The sequence below is a fragment of the Gadus morhua genome, chromosome 18 (assembly GCF_902167405.1).
Source record: "Gadus morhua chromosome 18, gadMor3.0, whole genome shotgun sequence".
In the NCBI taxonomy this organism is placed as follows: domain Eukaryota; kingdom Metazoa; phylum Chordata; class Actinopteri; order Gadiformes; family Gadidae; genus Gadus; species Gadus morhua.
Genome location: NC_044065.1, coordinates 14113363 through 14132701, shown reverse-complemented (window position 1 = coordinate 14132701; position 19339 = coordinate 14113363). Strand labels below are relative to the sequence as shown.

The 19339-nt window shown below is 45.5% G+C and overlaps 1 protein-coding gene across 1 annotated transcript in view; it reads right to left on the bottom strand.

Moving 5' to 3' along the window:
* itga3b (integrin, alpha 3b) overlaps positions 1 to 19098 on the bottom strand; it is a 32277-nt gene extending 13179 nt beyond the window's left edge. Inside the window, exons 1-12 of the mRNA XM_030339656.1 lie at positions 18745 to 19098; positions 5179 to 5324; positions 3798 to 3880; positions 3436 to 3685; positions 2605 to 2706; positions 2241 to 2445; positions 1933 to 2126; positions 1558 to 1646; positions 1199 to 1335; positions 657 to 746; positions 288 to 355; positions 29 to 174 (exon numbers count right to left, since the gene is read on the bottom strand). Coding sequence (XP_030195516.1) covers positions 29 to 174; positions 288 to 355; positions 657 to 746; positions 1199 to 1335; positions 1558 to 1646; positions 1933 to 2126; positions 2241 to 2445; positions 2605 to 2706; positions 3436 to 3685; positions 3798 to 3880; positions 5179 to 5324; positions 18745 to 18926 — 1692 coding nt within the window. The 5' untranslated portion in view covers positions 18927 to 19098. The remainder of the gene's footprint in view (positions 1 to 28; positions 175 to 287; positions 356 to 656; positions 747 to 1198; positions 1336 to 1557; positions 1647 to 1932; positions 2127 to 2240; positions 2446 to 2604; positions 2707 to 3435; positions 3686 to 3797; positions 3881 to 5178; positions 5325 to 18744) is intronic.
* Between the last annotated feature and the right edge of the window lie 241 nt (positions 19099 to 19339).

The window sequence follows — 19339 nt, the reverse complement described above, 5'->3', positions numbered from 1 at the left end:
ATGGAAAATAGTGGTGTTCAGGACTTACGATCACATTGAGCTCCAGTTTCTGACACTTCTGGTCAGGGGAGCTCAGGGAGATGGAGCCTGTGTAGGTTGCATTTTTGGTGCTGCGGAAGTAAACTCGTGCGGTCTTCCACCTGTCCATGTCGGCCTCTATGGTGTACCTCACCACTACAGGAAGTGAAAACACGATCGGCGGTCAGAGTACATTCAAGGTCAGTGTAAAAGTTAAAATGGATATCTTTTTCCGTGCTCTGATGATCAAAACGTTTCAGAATACTTGCCAACTTCTTTCTGTAAGCCTTTGTTCCCGTTGCTTAGAGTGTAGGAGAAACACACCTTCGCTCTAATACTGCAATAAAACCAAGGGCATTTTATCAGCACATGTTATGCCGTCATCGGTACAGATAAATTGCCTTAACAGGAATTTTGATATAATAAATAATTATAATATTTTTTATTTACATAATATTGAATTATTTTATTTATTTATATCATTATAAAGAGTATTTTCCTTGCACAAATATTTATTTCACATACATTTCTTTACATTATATACTTGGGTCCACCGTACTAGTATTTCACAGAAGACATTTTATGTGGATGCATGAGCATATGATGAATAAAGCTTTGTAATCTGTGTCACATCTCACCAGGCCTTGCCATTGTTATTACACTTAGTGGGATCGACAATCTTCGGCTGCACAGTGAATTCCTTAGATAGGTGGATGACTGGTCTGGTTCTGTTAACACACACACACACACACACACACACACACACACACACACACACACACACACACACACACACACACACACACACACACACACACACACACACACACACACAATTATAATTAGGTATTACATTGCTGTATCTGACATACATATACAGGATAGAACATTCGCATGAGAACCATATCAGGCTTTCAGACACAAAGAACAGTTCATGATAAGTTCTTACCGGTGTTTCTGAACCCCCACATATCTTTACAAAGGGTTGAATAACCTTTCCAAAAAACACATTTGATTTGGCTTATCATAGTTCACAATAGCATGCCCTTATTTCACTTTTCATTCATCCTTATTTGTGCTTAATAACTGATAACACCAAAAGATGACTCCCTATATTTCCTCTTTTTTTATGGATTTTAATGAATAAGATATTAATTAATATTTCCCCTTCTTCTTCTACCTGAGCAGTGCAATGCGGTCGTCCATTGATCCGACCAGGAGGTCTGGGTAGCTGTTGTCATCCATGTCCATTCCTCCGTTCAGCGAGTAGCCAAAGGTCTTGAAGTTCCCATCGCCTACCGATTTTCCCTCAATAACCTGCAGGGGGCGACAAAGACACAAATAAAATATCGCATTATAAAATGTGCGGCCACACTGAACGCGTAAGGCGCGTTCAACCATTTTTGTGACACAGAAGTTAAGTGCGTAATCCCACGCGCGTAACAGTTCATGCGCGTAATCCTACGCGCGTAACGCGTTCAGTGTGGCCGTACCATAGACATGGTGGCCAGTCTCTACTGTGATACACGTGGTTATTACCTGGCTGTACTTTTCTGTAATCCCCTCATTACTTCCCATCCATATGTAGACCTTCCCCGTCTCGTGGAATGGGGCTCCTACAGCAAAGTCTGTGAAAGACAGGGTTAGTAATCAAATAATAGACTTCCAACCTTTTATTGGCATGTAATGTGTGTGTGGGGTGGGGGGAGGGGGGTATTTTTTCTATGTATTTATCTATGTATTTTTTCATACATAGATCCTTCAATATTACAATAAAAAGGCCATTGCTATATATATAAACACTGTCAACAAGAATGACACAGTAACATGCCTGTAGCTCTCAAGGGCATACTTCCTGGCATTTAAAACATAACAAGCCGAAACAAATAAACAAACAAACACACTGGAACAAACCTTGGAATCCATCTTGGTCGACGTCTCCGATGGCGGCGAGTGCGAAGCCAAAGGCGGAGCTGACGGGCCCCTTCAGCACCATGCTGGGCTCCTTCCGGAACGACCCGTTCTCGTTCATGTAGACGTAGACCGCCCCGCCGTGGTCTTTGGATCGGTCGAAGTAGTACGGGGCGCCCACGATCAGGTCTTTCCAACTGGAACAATAGCGGCAGGGGGGGAAACAGGCCAAATATTATTAATATATCGAGGGCCAAACCCCTTTGAATCAAAGTAACTAGGTCTGAAAGGGCAACTACTACTCGACCTACTCGTCGTTGTTGAGGTCTGTGATGGCCAAGCTGTTCCCAAAGTACGAGCCCACTTGCTGCCCGGGGATGACCAGAAGCTGCTGCAGGATTTTGTTGTTGGTTGAGGCCAGTGTCACCGAGCCCTTGGACTCGTCCCTCGGAGACCCCGTCACCAAGGTGTAGTTGTCACGACTCAGAAGCTTCATGTCTTGGAGGACCGAGTAACCTGTGGTTCACAGCCAGTAAGAACCAGTTAGAGGAACATCAAAATGGCAGAAAAAAAATGACAAGATATTGAATAGAAGGGTAGATATCATGACAAAGGTCATTCCATGGTTTATAAATACCGGAACATATCTATAGTCAAAGTGTGGGGGTGACCTACCCATGTAGTTGTTGTAGTTCTTTTTCAGACGACCAAATTGCTTGTCGTCGGAGTCCCAGGCACTATTGGGGTCTGGATTTCTCCACGTGATGTGAACGTTACCTGCAGACCACCAGGGAAATGTTGTTACAACGAACCACACGCTCCAAGACGTGGATTAATCCCACTGCCAGACTCACACCAGATTGCAGTCTCAAAGAAAAAAGAAAAGGGCCCAATCCGTGTCTGCTCAAAATCTGCCTATTATATCTGAGTTCAAATCATACTCATTGCTGCCTGGCTTTAGTCATGGTAATTCCATGCAGAAACGAAAAACTTTAAATCGTAGAATAGCCAAGTTTCCAAAGCAGTTTAAATTATGTTATTTATTCTATTTTATTTCACTCTTAATTAACCACGTTTCGTTAATAATAGGCACCTATAATGCACTGGGCAGGAGCTCATTACCACAGAACAATAAACCACAACTAGTTTTTACCTTAACCCATTTGGTTTAACCGTCTTTGCATCACGTGAAGTTACATTTTCGTTATTTATTTACGGCTCACTTAATGTGTTGTGTCTCCCCAATGCACTTTGCATTGCTGAATTTGCAAGAGAAACACAATACAAACTAATCTCAATTAAATTTTTACACAAAATGTCAGCTGAAGAACTGGACCAACAGCGGATGACTATCTGGATGACTATCTCCTCGGTGCAGAACAGCCTTACTCCCTCTCCTAAAGCGTCTCTCCTCATGCCCAGCCACCCAAACATCTGGAGTCCCATGAGGTGGGTTGAGGAAAGACAGGAAGGAGGGGGATTAGGAGAGGGGGGGGGGGGGCTCACCTTGCCAGGTGAAGCTCCCGGGCGAGCCAATGTAGACGTCGCTGCCCGTGATGCCCCCGGAGATGCCCAAGTTGCACATGCCCTCCAGATCCATGTCGAAGGTGGGGTTGCAGAACTCGTATTGGTTATTCTGCCACAGGTCGTTGGGGTCGTAGGTCAGGTCGTTGCCCCTCACGTAGCACTTGCCCACCATGCGCCGATGCTTCTCGCTCCCTCCCGCGTACAACTTGACGTATCGATGGCCGCATGCCTTGGAGCGCGGGGTTCAATCGCAAGTCAGAACGTTTCTCCCACATGGAATAACGTAGGCCTGTGGGACAGCTAAAGGTGGTGGATGGAAAGGACAGAGTTTGTTCCCTCACCAGCATGCGGCCATCGGGGAGGTCTTTCTGGCTGGCCACGGTCACCCCCAGCCACATGCCCTCCACCATCTCTGACTGATCATCTGTCAAAAGGTCAAAGGTCACAGGTTAGGCTAGGTCACGAGTTAGAGTAAGCAGTTGGTCAAATGCGAGTATGTCCTCAGTAGATTTAGTCACAGATTAGAGTACGTCACAGGTTAGACTTTGTCACTGAAAGTCTAAATCCTAAACTAGGATTTAGACTAAATCACAGATAAGACTGAATCACATTTTACACAAACTAACAGGTGAGACTATGTCCCTCGGTAGACTAAATCACAGATTAGACTTAATCACAGATTTGATTTATTCAAAGATTAGACTATTGCACAAATTAGATTTAATCACAGATTAGACTAAATCACAGAATGGACCAAATCACACATATGACAAGCTGTTAGACTAAGACACGGGGTTAACCAAAACAACAGGTTAGATTATGATTCAATGATAGCCATAAAACAGGGGATGCACAGAAACACAACATCATAGACACCATGTAGAGGCATGGCCAAAGTGGTGAGCGAATAGAGAAAGGCAGCGCATTCTTCATGAGTTAGGAGCTGGTGTTATCAGGGGGGATTGGCTCCACCTGGTTCAAGTCCTGACGAGGATAATGAGTCACATGACTCCAACATCAAACGTGATTACCAAATAGCCTCGTTCTTCCTTTCTGTATCATGGGACCGTTCTGGCCCTGGGTGCTGCAGGGGTGAATCTATGTACTAATAACTAGTAATTATCGGCCTCGGGTGCTTTAAGAATATTCTGTTTTTGTTTCATCAAATTGTATTTTCTTGGCCAAAAATTAGAAAAATAATGAACATTGTGTTTATTTTGTTGGCGACCAATATGATTATAGTCTAGTCAAGTTTAGTCAATTGTGTGAGTCAAGGAACAACAACCATTCAAGGAAAAATTAGGAAAATTAAAAAGTTTGAATAACACAAAGCTCCCATTTCTACCCCTAACCCCTTCCCCTTACCCCTCCCCCTTGTTTTGAAGGGGTAAGGAAATGGCATTGGGCCTTGGGCTTGGGATTGGGCCTTAATGTGACTGAAAGCTCAGTTTAGCTCAGGAGGAAGTGCGGGTTGACTTGTAACCAGAAGGTTACTAGTTCTCAGTGTCGAGGTGTCCCTGAGCAAGACCCCTAACCCTAAATGCTCCCGACGAGCGGGCTGTCACGTTGCATGGTTGACTCTGCTGTCGGTCTGTGAATGTGTGTATGAATGTAAGTTGCTTTCGATAAAGCTTCTGCTAAATGCCGTAAATGTTAACTTAAATTGCTAAAATTAACATAGATTTATGTTAATCAAACACTTATAACTTGAGCCGGCTGTACCCTTTTCTAATGGTGTCTGTGTACTCTTGAAATCCACCCGGGAACAGTCGGCCGTCGCCGTGGTAATGGGACAGAAGTAGACAGCGCCCGTTTCATTGACGTTCTTCAGGTTTTCTGCCTTCTCCTTGGGGGCTCCCACGAGGAGCCTGAATGGATCGAACACACACACATACACACACACACACACACACACACACACACACACAGACACACACACACACACACACACACACACACACACACACACACACACACACACACACACACACACACAGACAAACAACAAAACAGAGAGACAAAGATAGATTAGGAGAGAGACATGGACACTAGAGCGCAACAGACGTAGAGGAAGAAAGCAATATTATCAGATTAAATCACATTCTGCTCCCGGAAGAACATAGCCTACACAGCTGACAGACTACAGTCAAAAATATGCCGTAGGGGAGGCGACTAGATAAGGTTTCAAGTGATCAAGCTAGTCTAAACACAGAACCTAGGCTTTTAAGAGGTTTACACATTAAATATATGGTAAACTGTTTACTACGTTTTTCTTTTTAATTGCCTTTTCACCTTTCAAACCCAATCAGGTTAAATTCTTGCGTCAGAGTGTACACTAAATGCCTCGGTACATCAAATCGAGATAATACAGACAGACACAAACATAAACACACACACACACACACACACACACACACACACACACACACACACACACACACACACACACACACACACACACACACACACACACACACACACACACACACACACACACACACAAATGCTTGCAAACACACAGAGAAACACAACCACACACACACACGTGCGCATACACACACACACACACACACACACACACACACACACACACACACACACACACACACACACACACACACACACACACACACACACACACACACACACAACAACATGACCAGTTATCTGATTAAAAAAAGCAAAATCTCGTGCGTGGGAGGGTTACTGCCTGGATGAGCTTCACAACCCAGTGACACGCCATTGGCAACTCAGTCATGCAAACATACACGCGCCCACCCACCCAACCACACGCACGCACGCACGCACGCACGCACGCACGCACGCACGCACGCACGCACGCACGCACGCACGCACGCACGCACGCACGCACGCACGCACGCACGCACGCACGCACGCACGCACGCACGCACGCACGCACGCACACACCAGTGGTCTTCGTGGTGAACCCTATGGTTTGGGTCCTGGGTAGACCCCCACATCAGCACCATTTTAGCCTGCCAGAGGACTTTGAAGAGGGGTGGATTAGGGGTTTCCTACGGGGTCTGTAAGGAGTGGGGGGAGGGGGGGTAGTAACTGTCAACAAAGGATTTATGGAAGCCACTTTGTAGGCGGGAGGTGCAGACGGGCCCTGAGTGATTGATGTGCGCGTTGTGTTAACTCGGCTGTGTTGTTGAGGTTTGTTTGTTTGCACTTGCCCAGTTTGTGTTGCCTCTGTCATCCTGGTATCTGTTTAAAGTGCAATCTGTAAGTATAAGACATGCATAGCAACAGAAAACCAACCATTGAGCAATCTGATTATTACTGGAGTTTTAAAATAAGAAGAATCTCAGCACTTACTTCAATATATGTATTATATATGTATTTTTTTTATTTCTTTCATTCAACATAGCTTAAAGCCGTACAAAGCAGGGATTCCGTTAACGGTTTTCATATTCCTGTTTGCCTTTTGTCATTTAATCATAGCAGACACCTTTATTCAAAACGACACACAGTGAATTCAGACACGTGTCATTAACCGGCAGGTAGGGGGTGCCTCACCTTGGCATTCAAACCCAGAGTCTTTCGTCAAATACCCTCATTAACCACGAAGACTACCCTGGCCTTATGCTCCCTACAACAAGGCAGTTCTGGGAGCCAAACCTCTCTCTCACTCCCTTCAGAAGCACTCGCTGATAAGTGCAGATAAAACAACTAGAAAACGGTCGGGAGCAACCTTGAAGAGGAACAAACACAGGCTACTTGTGAGGTCAGTTAATCGTTCAAAAATGCCTCAAAATCCTTTGTGAGCCAAGACTGAATTGTTTCAACTCGATGCCAGAGACCGGAGGTGAATCATTACGGAACACATTCAGGGTAGGATTGATTACTGTAATACTGTTGACGGTGGAATGAATCAGAAACCAAGCCCTTGACCAACCCAGTGAATGTTTCATTTCCCGCTCCAAGCTAGGAGGAGAGATTCTGGAGAACATACAAAAGGTTAATTCCAAGGTTAAGGCGGCCTGATAAATGTATATTTACAAGTAACCTGACGGTAGGAGAGTGTGTACAAGGCTCTGCCACACTCACACTACCTGCTGTGTTTATTCACAATCAACGCAGATAAGGCTGGTACTGGTATAGTGTCAGTGTGTACATTCAACCTGAACATCCAACAAGACAAGGAAATCACTGGCTAACTCTCTGCTAATATTTAGCCATGTGTGTTCAAACCTTACCGCGGAAGCGACATCCGATTAACCAATTACAAATTGTTGACCTCGGGTGAGAAGGTTTCTAACTTGAGTTCAGCGAACACCGTGGGAGGATCTTTCTTCTTCTCTTGTCTATCTCTTTTTTTATATTTTGACACAGTTACAGAAGCCAGACAAACGCAAGGGAACTCACAGGAGCAGTATCTAGGTAGTTATGTGCTAGGTGTAGCCAAAACATCCAATGGAATCCACATGACCAGCAACTAGTTTCATGTTAAGCGTAGGCCAAATACATCCAGGGGCGACTTGCACAGGATAATGTTCCTTGCAGGAAGCAAGGTTGTCCCTATAGTATTATTCTTTGAGCATCTCCTTGTCGGACAAACATAGAAAGACGACCTTTACCTTAAACCTGCATAATCTTAAAAACATAGAGGGCTGATTAGCTATACCGTCCTCGCTGTCCATTGGACGTTATCAGCCATCCATCAATTACCGTGACAACCTGATGACAAGCAGAGAAAGAGATGACACAACCTTTCACTTGCAGACTGAGCCTTCGTACAAAAAACAAAAAACGTTGGCTGAGAAATGCAGAGGGGAGCTTCCACAGACGCAGAGTAGAGAGGCACTGACAGGTATGCTAAGAGTACGGATTTCCCCAAAGGCTCTGTGTTTGCCTATAATGTCTGTGTCAGTCAGGAAATGGCAGTGTGTTGATGTTAAAGTTGCTGACATGAAGCAAGATTGTAAACCTCAAGTCATAGCTATGGATAATTGGCAGGCCCATCAAACAGGTACCATGGAAGCTAATCCAGATTGACCAAGAAGCACAAGGAGGTGTTACTGTGTGAAGGGAGACAGGGATGGAGAGAGAGAGAGAGAGAGAGAGAGAGAGAGAGAGAGAGAGAGAGAGAGAGAGAGAGAGAGAGAGAGAGAGAGAGAGGGAGAAAAAGAGAGAGGGAGTGAGAGAGAGAGGGAGGGAGTGAGAGAGGGGGAGAATCTGTTATCTGATAAAAAAAAAAAAATCTCAAAGCGTGGGATGGTGACTAATTATATGAAGGGAGAGCTGGATAAAGAGAGCGAGAGAGAAAGAGCGAGAGCGAGAGAGAAAGAGCGAGAGCGAGAGAGAAAGAGCGAGAGCGATAGAGAAAGAGAGAGAGAGAGGGAGTGAGACACACACAGACAGCGCAATCTAGATAGCATTCAAGCTAGAAATGGGGACAGACAGTTAAAACACAGCCAACTGCCACAGACCTTGCACTAACAGTCAGACAGTTAATAAAACGATACAAAAAGCCCAAGTCTTTATCACTCACCAGATACTGAGCCAATGTGTCGCTCTGTGTCTGAAACTTATCACAATTTTAGGAAACCTTGAGTAGGTCGCCTTAGACGTTTTATCAGGCTATAGAGCGCTGGTTTGGTTCACCATGCCTTTCCTACCTGTCTTCGCTCTTCAGCACAAAGAAGGAAAATGATCAAGTAAGGGTAACAACTCTTCTGAAAGAGCTGGTTGTGTGTTGAACGTTATAAGTTAGTTAGATACATATATTTACAAGACAAAAAGTTCGCAGACTATAAGTTAGTTAGATACAAATATTTATAAGACAAAAAGTTCACAGGAGAAAGAGTATATGTGTAGTCATGGCATTTAGTTCTATCTGAAAATATGAACTGAAATAGGGGAAATTGAATAACTCATAACTGTCATTTTAATTAAAATATTATTACATGACACTTGATAATTCTCTGTAGAGCAGATTTTTTCTGTGTTGCACGACTGTTCAGAACCAAATAACACACCCTTTCTTTGGGATCACAGTACACACTCAACGGCTTCATGTTGGAGCGTACTTCCAGCATGGCGGACACAGGGAAGTGGTGAACCCAAGTCTGATAGACAGCTCCAAGGCCCTGCGCCAGAAAACCCCTTCTGACCACTGAGCTATGTCCTGTTCACACATAGACACACGCTCCATCACGTCCACCACCACCACCACCACCTCCTCCTCCTGCACTTCTGCTCATCACCTCCTCATAAAAGCACTGGTTGGGGGAGGTTTCAGAGCGGGGGAGGCTGGGAGAGGGGGGGGGGGGTCTGGGAGTGGGTGGCAAGCAGCAGCTGCATTCCAGGCACGAGGGGCATGTTGAAATTCGCCCAAAAGCCAGAGTCTCTGGAGCACGTGAATTGATGGGCTGAACCAAACCTCCGTGATGGTAACACACCTAGTCCTGGTGAGCCCGGCTTGGCATTGGTAAAAAGGAAAGCAAATCCCAGAGAAGAGAAGCGTGACGTACACGGCGGGATAGGATCGTCATTATCGTATTACAGTATACTGAAGCAAACCGAAAAGCAAAAAATATCGGTTTAAAGATACGCTTTTTTAAACACACACGGTTCTTTTCTTCCTTAGCTTGTTGTTTTTGTTGTCTGATTTGGGGATTTAAGGGGTCGACTGGCAGCGCTTGTGTGGCGAGAATTTCTGCAAGGTCAGACAAAGCTTTCTCTCGGCGGAGGAACGGCTTCACAAGCACTGTTTGAACTGCATACAGCTGTAATTATGTCACAATATTTACCGCGAAAACACAGCAGGAGAAGCAGCCGTGTAATCGGAAAAAAGCCAACGAGGAAAAAGGAGAGCCTTCAAGACGAGAGATGGGGAAGAGAGAGAACTTGCTATGAGTGTTCTTGATAAAAAGAAGTTCTTCTATATGCTGGAACAGGTACGGGCCTATGTCAGCTACACCCACCCTATTGGTCACCGATCCAGGTAAGACTCTGGGCACGCTGTTTGTTGTAAGGTGTGGCTTCCTGTACAAAGAACAATAATTTACAACTTTATAAACCTGCATCTCATAGCTGGAGGGGTGGGATAATTACCCCGTGGCTGGGCCTCGGGAGAGGGAACCGTTACCACTTTAATTCCTTCAGTAGGGACTGCAATACCACTACGGTAGCACCGTCGAGTTCATTACTTTGTCGGTGCATACAAACACAAGCATGAGCATTAGCCTCAAAACAGCTATTTCGTACACAAAACAAAGCATGATAACCATGTCAACAGCACCGCAGGATATTTCCTCAGTACGTTATGAACCAATTACGTGTCTGAGCGTGGAGCCCGATCGATTTCCAGGAAGGACGACCTGGGCCCGATTAGATCTGGGAAGCGACGAGAAGAGACGCAGAACTGAATGGAGTGACTCGATCTGCAGATCAGATTATTAGGCATTAGTTTGAGAGAGAGAGAGGGAGAGTGGAGATGGGGGAGGGGGAAGGGTGATGGCAGAGGCCTGTTTATGCTTCTGTCAGGCTGTAATGACAATGCTGAAAGACCCTGTATGACTCTGTGTCTGAGGCTGGGGAGGAGAGGCTGTTCTGCAGGATGAGACAAACAGAACAGCAGTGAGAGCCCTGCACTGCCAATGGGAAACACACACACACACGCACACATACACACACAAGCACGCATGTGCGCACACGCACGCACGCGCACACACAGACACAAACATCTATTGTGTCTAAATGTCTTAATATGAAGTAAAGTCAAATGAGTCATTTCAATTCAGATGCACATTTATAGAGCGATCCCTGATAAAAATGTTCGATGAAGTGGTTGAGTAGTAGTATAGGCTTCCTCAAACCGTGAAACTAGAGATGAACAGCCCATTAGTATAGTATAGCCCTTTGTCACAACTATTCTCTAGGGGACCCCCCCCATACAGGACACCCATAAGCCTAAGCTCTCAGAAGGGCAAGGAAAGAAAACAGCCCAAAGCCCAGTGGGAAAGGAGGGTTAACCCGGGTGAGTGTACCCACCCCCCACCCCCAGGCCTCTGGGTGGACAAATCCTTGAGACCCTCCTTTCAGAGATGGCTAGAAGTGCAACCAGTGCCAACCGGGTACCTCATCAGTTATTATGTCCATCTTTACATTCAGTCATCTATTCATCTGTTCTTTCATTATGAATCTATATCTCTCCACCCTCCCACTCCACACCTTGGTGTATTTGCCCATTGCAGGCCCTTTGTACTGCCTCCTCGCCTGTATTGACCCAGACTGCTACTAGCTCAATGGAGCATACACTGCAGCAGTGGGTGGGACCGGTGAGCATACACATCGCTATCAGACTGTTCATTGTGCCCTCATGTAGCTGTTCATACAGTCACCTTCCAGTGTGTGTGTGTGTGTGTGTGTGTGTGTGTGTGTGTGTGTGTGTGTGTGTGTGTGTGTGTGTGTGTGTGTGTGTGTGTGTGTGTGTGTGTGTGTGTGTGTGCTGGCAATGCACGCGTACATAACAAGCGGATGAGTCCCCACAAGGCAAACATTGTGACGGTTCTCTTGTGGTTGAACCACCTGCTGCTTGTGGGGTCATGGTGGTCTTATTTGCCCCCCCTCCACCCCAGCCTCCACTGACTCGCCGCACCTGTTTGGTACAAAAGGGCCTTTTTAAGGACAATCCCATTTCCTGTCACCAAAGAAAAGGTTTGCCCTCTAAAATCTTAAGATGCAGTCAAAGAAATATTTATTTATTGATGTTATATTTATTGAAATATCACAAAACATCAAATTTACCAAAAACACAAACTATTTAATGTAGCGGCAGGCTATATAAGCAGTAAATCCTGGCAACTGGATCATTAGTAAATAAAACAATTTGAATTTTCACTGAAAACACATTTGAATTTGACTTCTGCTTCTGAGAATGATAAGTGGAGTTTGGCACCTTTACCACTTCTGCTTTCCATATGGTCTAGCGTCGGTCTTCTTATAAAGACAGGAAGACATACAGACAGGCAGACAGACCATATAGAGGAGAAATTTGAGTTATGGTTGGGGGGATAAAGGATGACTGTGAGGGGGGGCGAGATTTCAGTTCTACAGGATATGAAACTTTGTGAATGTCGATATTTCAATTTTGTGTGCTGCTTTCTATATCGGCAGCATCAAAGGCACGGCATGAAACAAGCTTAGGAGATTCAAGTTCACCATTATGAGTCAAATTGACACACACACACACACACACACACACACAAACACACACACACACACACACGCAAGCACACACACACACACACCCACACTCACACACAGACACACAAACACACATGTATGTGTCATATGTCAACTGGATCCACATCCTGTGTGGAGGACACCATCTGTGAACAGCAAACGTCATGGGGGAGTAAACTCATTTAGCCCCGTGTGACCAGTCAAACATGGGTCATGGGATGTCCCCCCGTTATCGTCGCAATAAGCATCTCAAACATCCGATGAAAATCCCTTTTCACCCGACAAAATGGGCGACTCAGGCTGGTGAGGACAGGTGAGATGTTTCCTTCCATGGCTTCCCCCACTGGCAGAGATGTATGCACAGGGGTGAACAGACTTAATCATTTAGCAAAGCGGGAAAGACTGTCTGTATAGCCGACGGACCTGTGTATACCACGTGAGCATACATTCATGTGTACTTAAAAACACGTAAAAACCCAGCATGCTCGCCAGGAATGAGTCATAGACAAAGAACATGCGTATCATCCACACGCATCCACACAAGCAGGTTATTAAGTTCAACCATTCAATATAATGGACCTGAATGCTTTAAACACGAGCAGATACAAAGCTACACAAAGTTCAGCGTACAACACAGGTTTCTATCTACAATGTTGTCATTTAGTAATGTATCATTGAAAAGCACTCGTGAGTCGGGCCTATTGCTCAAGGACGCCTACAGGTAGGCTGCGGACGCTGGAGTTGGAACCAAGAACCTTTCGACTGGGAGTCAAACACTACAGACTGGTCCCAGTGGTCCTATCTCGAGCCCTAGGGGGTCAACACACCCCCAAGGGACAACACCAGCCACTCATAGAGCTGTAAAGGAGAGGAATTTACAACAGACCTATTCTAAAATGATCCCAACCCCTATCGTACACGTTACTACTGTGTGTGTGGTAAGTGCAGTTGTCCCCCTTCAACTTTATACTCATTTTAGACGTGGATGAGGCAGAGGTGGACAAGGTGGGTGCGGACAAGTTTAAGCAGTGTTAGCATGTTTCCAAGTAATGCATGTCCCTGATAAACTTTGGACTTCCTTTGGCAGGGGTTCACCTGGAAGTCAGATAACACACATGGCTTTGTCTTATAACCGCTGCTGCGAAAACCAGCATGAATACATTGGTTACGACTTTGGCCTTGTGTGATGTGCCGATTCTTCCTCATCATATCACTACATAGTTCAATAGGTAATGCCGCCTCTGGTTACAGATATGAACCACTTCCAGAGTATTTTGTTCTACTCTTTCCAAGAAGGACTGGTGGGTGTTAAAAGGTCTGGTCTTTTAACGCTCAGGACGGTGGTTTGTGAGTCTTGCCTCAGCTTAGGAGGAAGATGGGCTCTGGGTAACAAAAGGCACCAGCTGATGATGTTTACTGTGTTTGTACAAGTCCACAAAAGAATGGACAGAGACGGCATTCAGCAGGTTGCTCCTGCAGGATGGTGCGCCCCTTGGGGCGTCAGCTGGGGAGGACCTCCAACCATTTTTAACATTGCAGGAGAGGTTGTCATTAATTTCCTGTACAACACAACAGATAAGCACCAGCGACTCAACACAAACCGTTCAGACGAATTCTTAGCATTTCAATCCCATGACTTTAAAGCAGGGGGAAACAATTTCCGGTTCAAAGTTAAACTTTGATAGGCTTTTTGCTCCACCCATACAATGAGTCGGTCTCACTTGAGCGGGCTCCATATTTATGAAAAAATTTGGGAAGTATTTTCAGAGTTTATTAAAAAGAGTGGAAAGAGAGTCTTAATAAATACAACTTAAATAAATACCACAGTCTAACAAAACTAACTAACTACTAACTACTCACTAACTATAAAAGACAAATGGTCCTGAAACTAAGTACACAGTAGGCCTACATGTTCTTTTAAATGACTAAATGTAAGTTGCCATTGGCTTGTGGCTCACTCTCCTCTCAATATGGAATAGGGGGCTACTGGCTTTCACATCAAACACAAGGTAAGTGATGGTACCTGATTGTTATCATCAAGTCATTGTTGTGTGACATCTGCTCTTTGATAGCATGCTGAAAGGCTTGGGAATGTTGGAGCGAAGCCAGCCTTCATACCTTTACATGATCTCCTCACAGGCATGGGACTATACTCCCGCAAAACATTTGACACATATCTTTGCCCTACAATTTTGTAACACAGAATTTTGAATGTTCTCTGATCAAAATAAATTGGGGATGTACATAGACAAACATTTGTCTGAGATTGAATTATCACACTGACTATGGATTTGAAGGTCATTTTTCGTACAGCCTACTGATCTATTTTCTATCTCATTAGAGTTTAAAATAATTAGGTTGAGTTTAATTGAAATTTTTCGACTATTTAGCAGGATTGTTGGATGGGGGGACGAGATCGACTGTGAATGCGAAGCATCTTTCAAACCCTCCAACAGCTGGGCTGAACTGCACCTTGCGGGAGGTTGGGGAAGTCCCCGTCAAATAAAATGGCTGGCTTTCCTAGCCTGCAGCCATGGCAGTCAGACACAAACTGGCTAACCGCTAACCGTAGCACCTAAACCCTGATCAAAACAATGGGTGCTGTGTGAGTGCAATTTGCAGTCTAAATCTCAGAGGCCCTTTAACAGACTTTGACCCAGAATCAGCTTGAGTCTCCCTACCGACCGGGCTTTATGCTGTTACGACAGGCAGGGCCTGATTCAGATGTAGGTCGAGAAGTGTTTCGCAGGGGTCGTTAGTTGCAAAGCCTTTCCGAATCCCCCCTTATATTCCTGGTCCTGAACGCCTCACTACTCCAGCATCGGAGCCTGTCCCAACCTGCCAACCTGCCAGGTCGCGAGTGTGCTGAAGGAGGGCGAGACATTCCTGAAATAGCTCAGGGTCAGGGGCCTGGAAGAGCCAATGGGTGAACAGCTGATGTCCGGCCCTTCCTCCCGGCACCACTAGAGAACAAAAAGAGCCTTCTCTTGGTTGCCTTACACGGGGGGGGGGGGGGGAGGGGAAAGGGTAGGGGGGACATGAGGGATGAATAACCTGGACAAATTGGCCCCCAGGTAGACACTGAATGAGCGAGACACTCTAGTGAGTTGTTCTCACTCTCTGCAGGAAAATAACCCTCTGATCATTGTAATTAACAGCGCAAATAACTAAACAGAACAATATTTGGTTGAGTACGTTTCACACAATGCACGTGAGTTAGGGATATCTTTCTGGGCTTAGTTAAATTGGATAATAGCGGGTACATCTTTAGAAGTTTGGGGGAGGGGGGAACACAACTTTGCAGTGGAACTCCGATGTTCTGTTATGATACTCTTGCTCGCCCTGGGAGACACGTACGCTTTAAACACTGAACATGTCACGACTGGCTTATAATCCCAACTCTTTTCTTTCTCTATGTCTTTCATTCAGTCATCCTCAATTGAAATAGTTGGGCAGAATGTGGGCACAAAGAAGCAGCTTTGTGGTGAGCGTCAGTGTGGTGAGGCCAGACAGACCCTGGGATACAGCAGATAACCTCAACTGTTCATACAAAGCAGACAAGACAAAGACAACACAATGTGAACATGGAGGAAACTATGTTTTTAAATCCTACACCAGTGAACAGAGGTTCTCGCCATGTTCCGCGAGAAGTGCCGCTTTGAACATTGAATCGTGCCGCTGTCCGTGCTCTATTGATGGACTTGGTGGCCTGAAGTAGCACTTACTGAGGTATTATTGTACTGAAATGCATTGAAAAGCAAAAACAATTGATCCTCTTGAGCATAGACTAGAGTTTTTTTTTCTTGAAACCAGGGTCGGCCCCCATTATTTAATGGGAGCACATGACAGAGAGGAATGTAGTAGGCCTAACATGTAATCATAATCAATTGTATTCCTCGCTTATAAAGACGTAAAGAACGTTGACCAGTGACCACCATGTCTCTTTCTCTAATCGGGCAAAAACGATCCGGTTTCGTTTAATGCGGTTCAGGAATATCTCCGTAAAGACGGAGTCATGGCGAAACCGCTACGAGCTGGAGAAACGCTGTAGTAAATATTCAAGGCGCTGGTTCTCCACAGAAAGAAGTGGAGCGCATCAAGCCTGCGCGCATACAGCCTGCGCGCTGTATACAAACATTCAATCACGAGGTCATTCAATCACGAGGTGATTCAACCTTTAAAATTTAACAGAAGTACTTTTACAGTCCTTATGTACAGTTAGTAATTAAATTTATCGAGGGGCTTTATTTAAAGCTACAAAAAGAATACAAATAAAAAAATAAATAATAAATTCCACGCAACTCGGACGTCCCCCAGCTGGTGGGGGGATGATGACGTCATCGTTTGCGTTTCAGGCGTCCACACGAAATCTAACACGAAACCGCATAGGTACGGATAGATTTGAAACCACCTCCGAGGGTGGTTTCAGAAATGTGCGGTTTCGGGCACCGGATTCGCCGGCTCCGTCTGGATGGTCGGCCGAAACGCACAAGACTGCGGTTCACCCAAACATCGGCTCTGTGTGGAGGGGGCCTCAGTGACCCAAACATGCAGGACATTACCTATTACTATGACAACAGTTTTGATTGGTGCCCCGCTGATATTTGCACGACAGTCCTGCTAGACACAGCAGGGTGGCTTGTACACACGTCTCCCGATCCTCCCTCCCTCCCCCTCAAGTCATTCCACCCCCTTTCCCCAGATTGCTTGGCCCTATCCATGGCCATGTGGCAGGCCATGTTGGGTTGCAGTGTGTGGATGGTGTCAACATCCCTGGGGAAGAAGGAGAGGTCATTATGGCCCATCGAACCGGGTGTCAGAGCGCTGGGATGGCCTACTGCTGAGGTTCGGAGTGGGGTACATCAATCGGCAGTATAGGTCACAGTAGGTCTGATACAGACTGAGATATGGGAGGGGCAGGGGAGGGGGGGGGCATTTATGAGGGAGGCTTTGACGTCATACAGGAAGAGAGGTCTGCTCAGTGCGATTGGTCTTCCTGATTAACAGATCAAAGCTGTAATTGGGCCGATTTTCATGAAAGAGATGCGGACTGGTATGATCACAGATGCGGAAGGACATGAGGGCATTGTAATTGGCCGAAAGGGAAGCGAATGCTTCACAAGAGTTTGAGGCGTTTCACCGTGATGGAAATTAGCCAACTTTGAACTTCTAAATAACACTTTTTTTTCTCATTATTATAATCAATATTATTTTATGAAAGCAAAATGTATTCGGTGATCAGCAGGCCGCATCTAGCCTACCTATTGCGAATGTGGACCATTGACAAAGATCAACTTTAGTGCGAAACCAGAAGTCATTCTTTCTGAGTCTCATTCAGCCGCCTGGAGGCACGTTTTAGAACGTAGAGGCGTCGCTGATTTCTGACGCTCTACTGTACCTGAATTGTACCTGAATACAACATGTATAACAATAAATAGGACCACGTACATCTGGCCTACCTGTCCTGTTTCACATTGGCTTATAACTATAATAAAAAACCCTCTTTCCTTGAGGGCTGCAATAAAACAATCACACGCTGGTTTCATACACACATCGCACTGATTTATGCATTGTTGTTGTGGAAATGTTGAATAGTTTGAGTTATATCGGACATGTTTACTAGTCAGGCAACCCATCTTCTTTAGCAAATAGTTATATCCCTGTAATAAAGAAGGTATATCGGTGGCCAATGGCCAAATGGGAGATTGTTTTTTAGGCTGAATCGGCCCACGGAGCTGCAGGTGCTGACTGATACGTATCTTGTGCATTCCGTGTTTTAAAGGAAATGGATTGTACGCATTGTGGTGGAAGTGTGTTTTGGTCAAATATATATAATTTTCTTCTTTCTACCGACGATGCGCTTTGTTGCCGGTGTTGCGCGCAGGAAGTGAAACGCAACCAATAGTTTAAAAGCTCTTCTCGTGTGTTAAAAAAAGGGGGAAAAAAGAAAAGTGTTGCAAGCAGGTGTCGGGCTGGAGAAGGGTAAAAAGCCATGTTTCAATTAAAAACACGTTTTTAACAAGTTAATCACCCCCAAGAGTCTCATATGCACGGGCTGATTGTTGGAATACTTACAGGTATTTCTGGGATCCGACCGTCTGTTTATGGAGGGCGACAGAAAATCCGAAAAAGCTTCCACTGGTTTTGCCCTCCTTAATGACGGGAAACCTTTCATCTAGGTTAAATCCGATGCAGGGAAGAGTCGAACAGGAGAAGGACAGGACTCCGATGAACAGCCACCTCAGACTTCGAGCCATGGTTGGAGTCTGCACTACAGACAGCTACCTTCCGCGGTGCAACAGGTATATGGATCACACACACTCCATTGGAAGGCGTCTGATCCCTATCGCGCCTCGACAAGGTGAACGTCTCTCTCTCTCTCTCTCTCTCTCTCTCTCTCTCTCTCTCTCTCTCTCTCTCTCTCTCTCTCTCTCTCTCTCTCTCGCTCTCTCGCTCTACATCTCTCTGCCGCCGCCGCCCTCTCTCTCTCTCTCTCTCTCTCTCTCTCTCTCTCTCTCTCTCTCTCTCTCTCTCCCTCTCTCTCTCTCTCTTTCTCCCTCTCTCTCTCTCTCCCCCTCCCTCCCCCTCCCTCTCTCCCCCTCTCTCCCCCCCTCTCTCTCTCTCTCACACACACACACACACACACACACACACACACACACACACACAC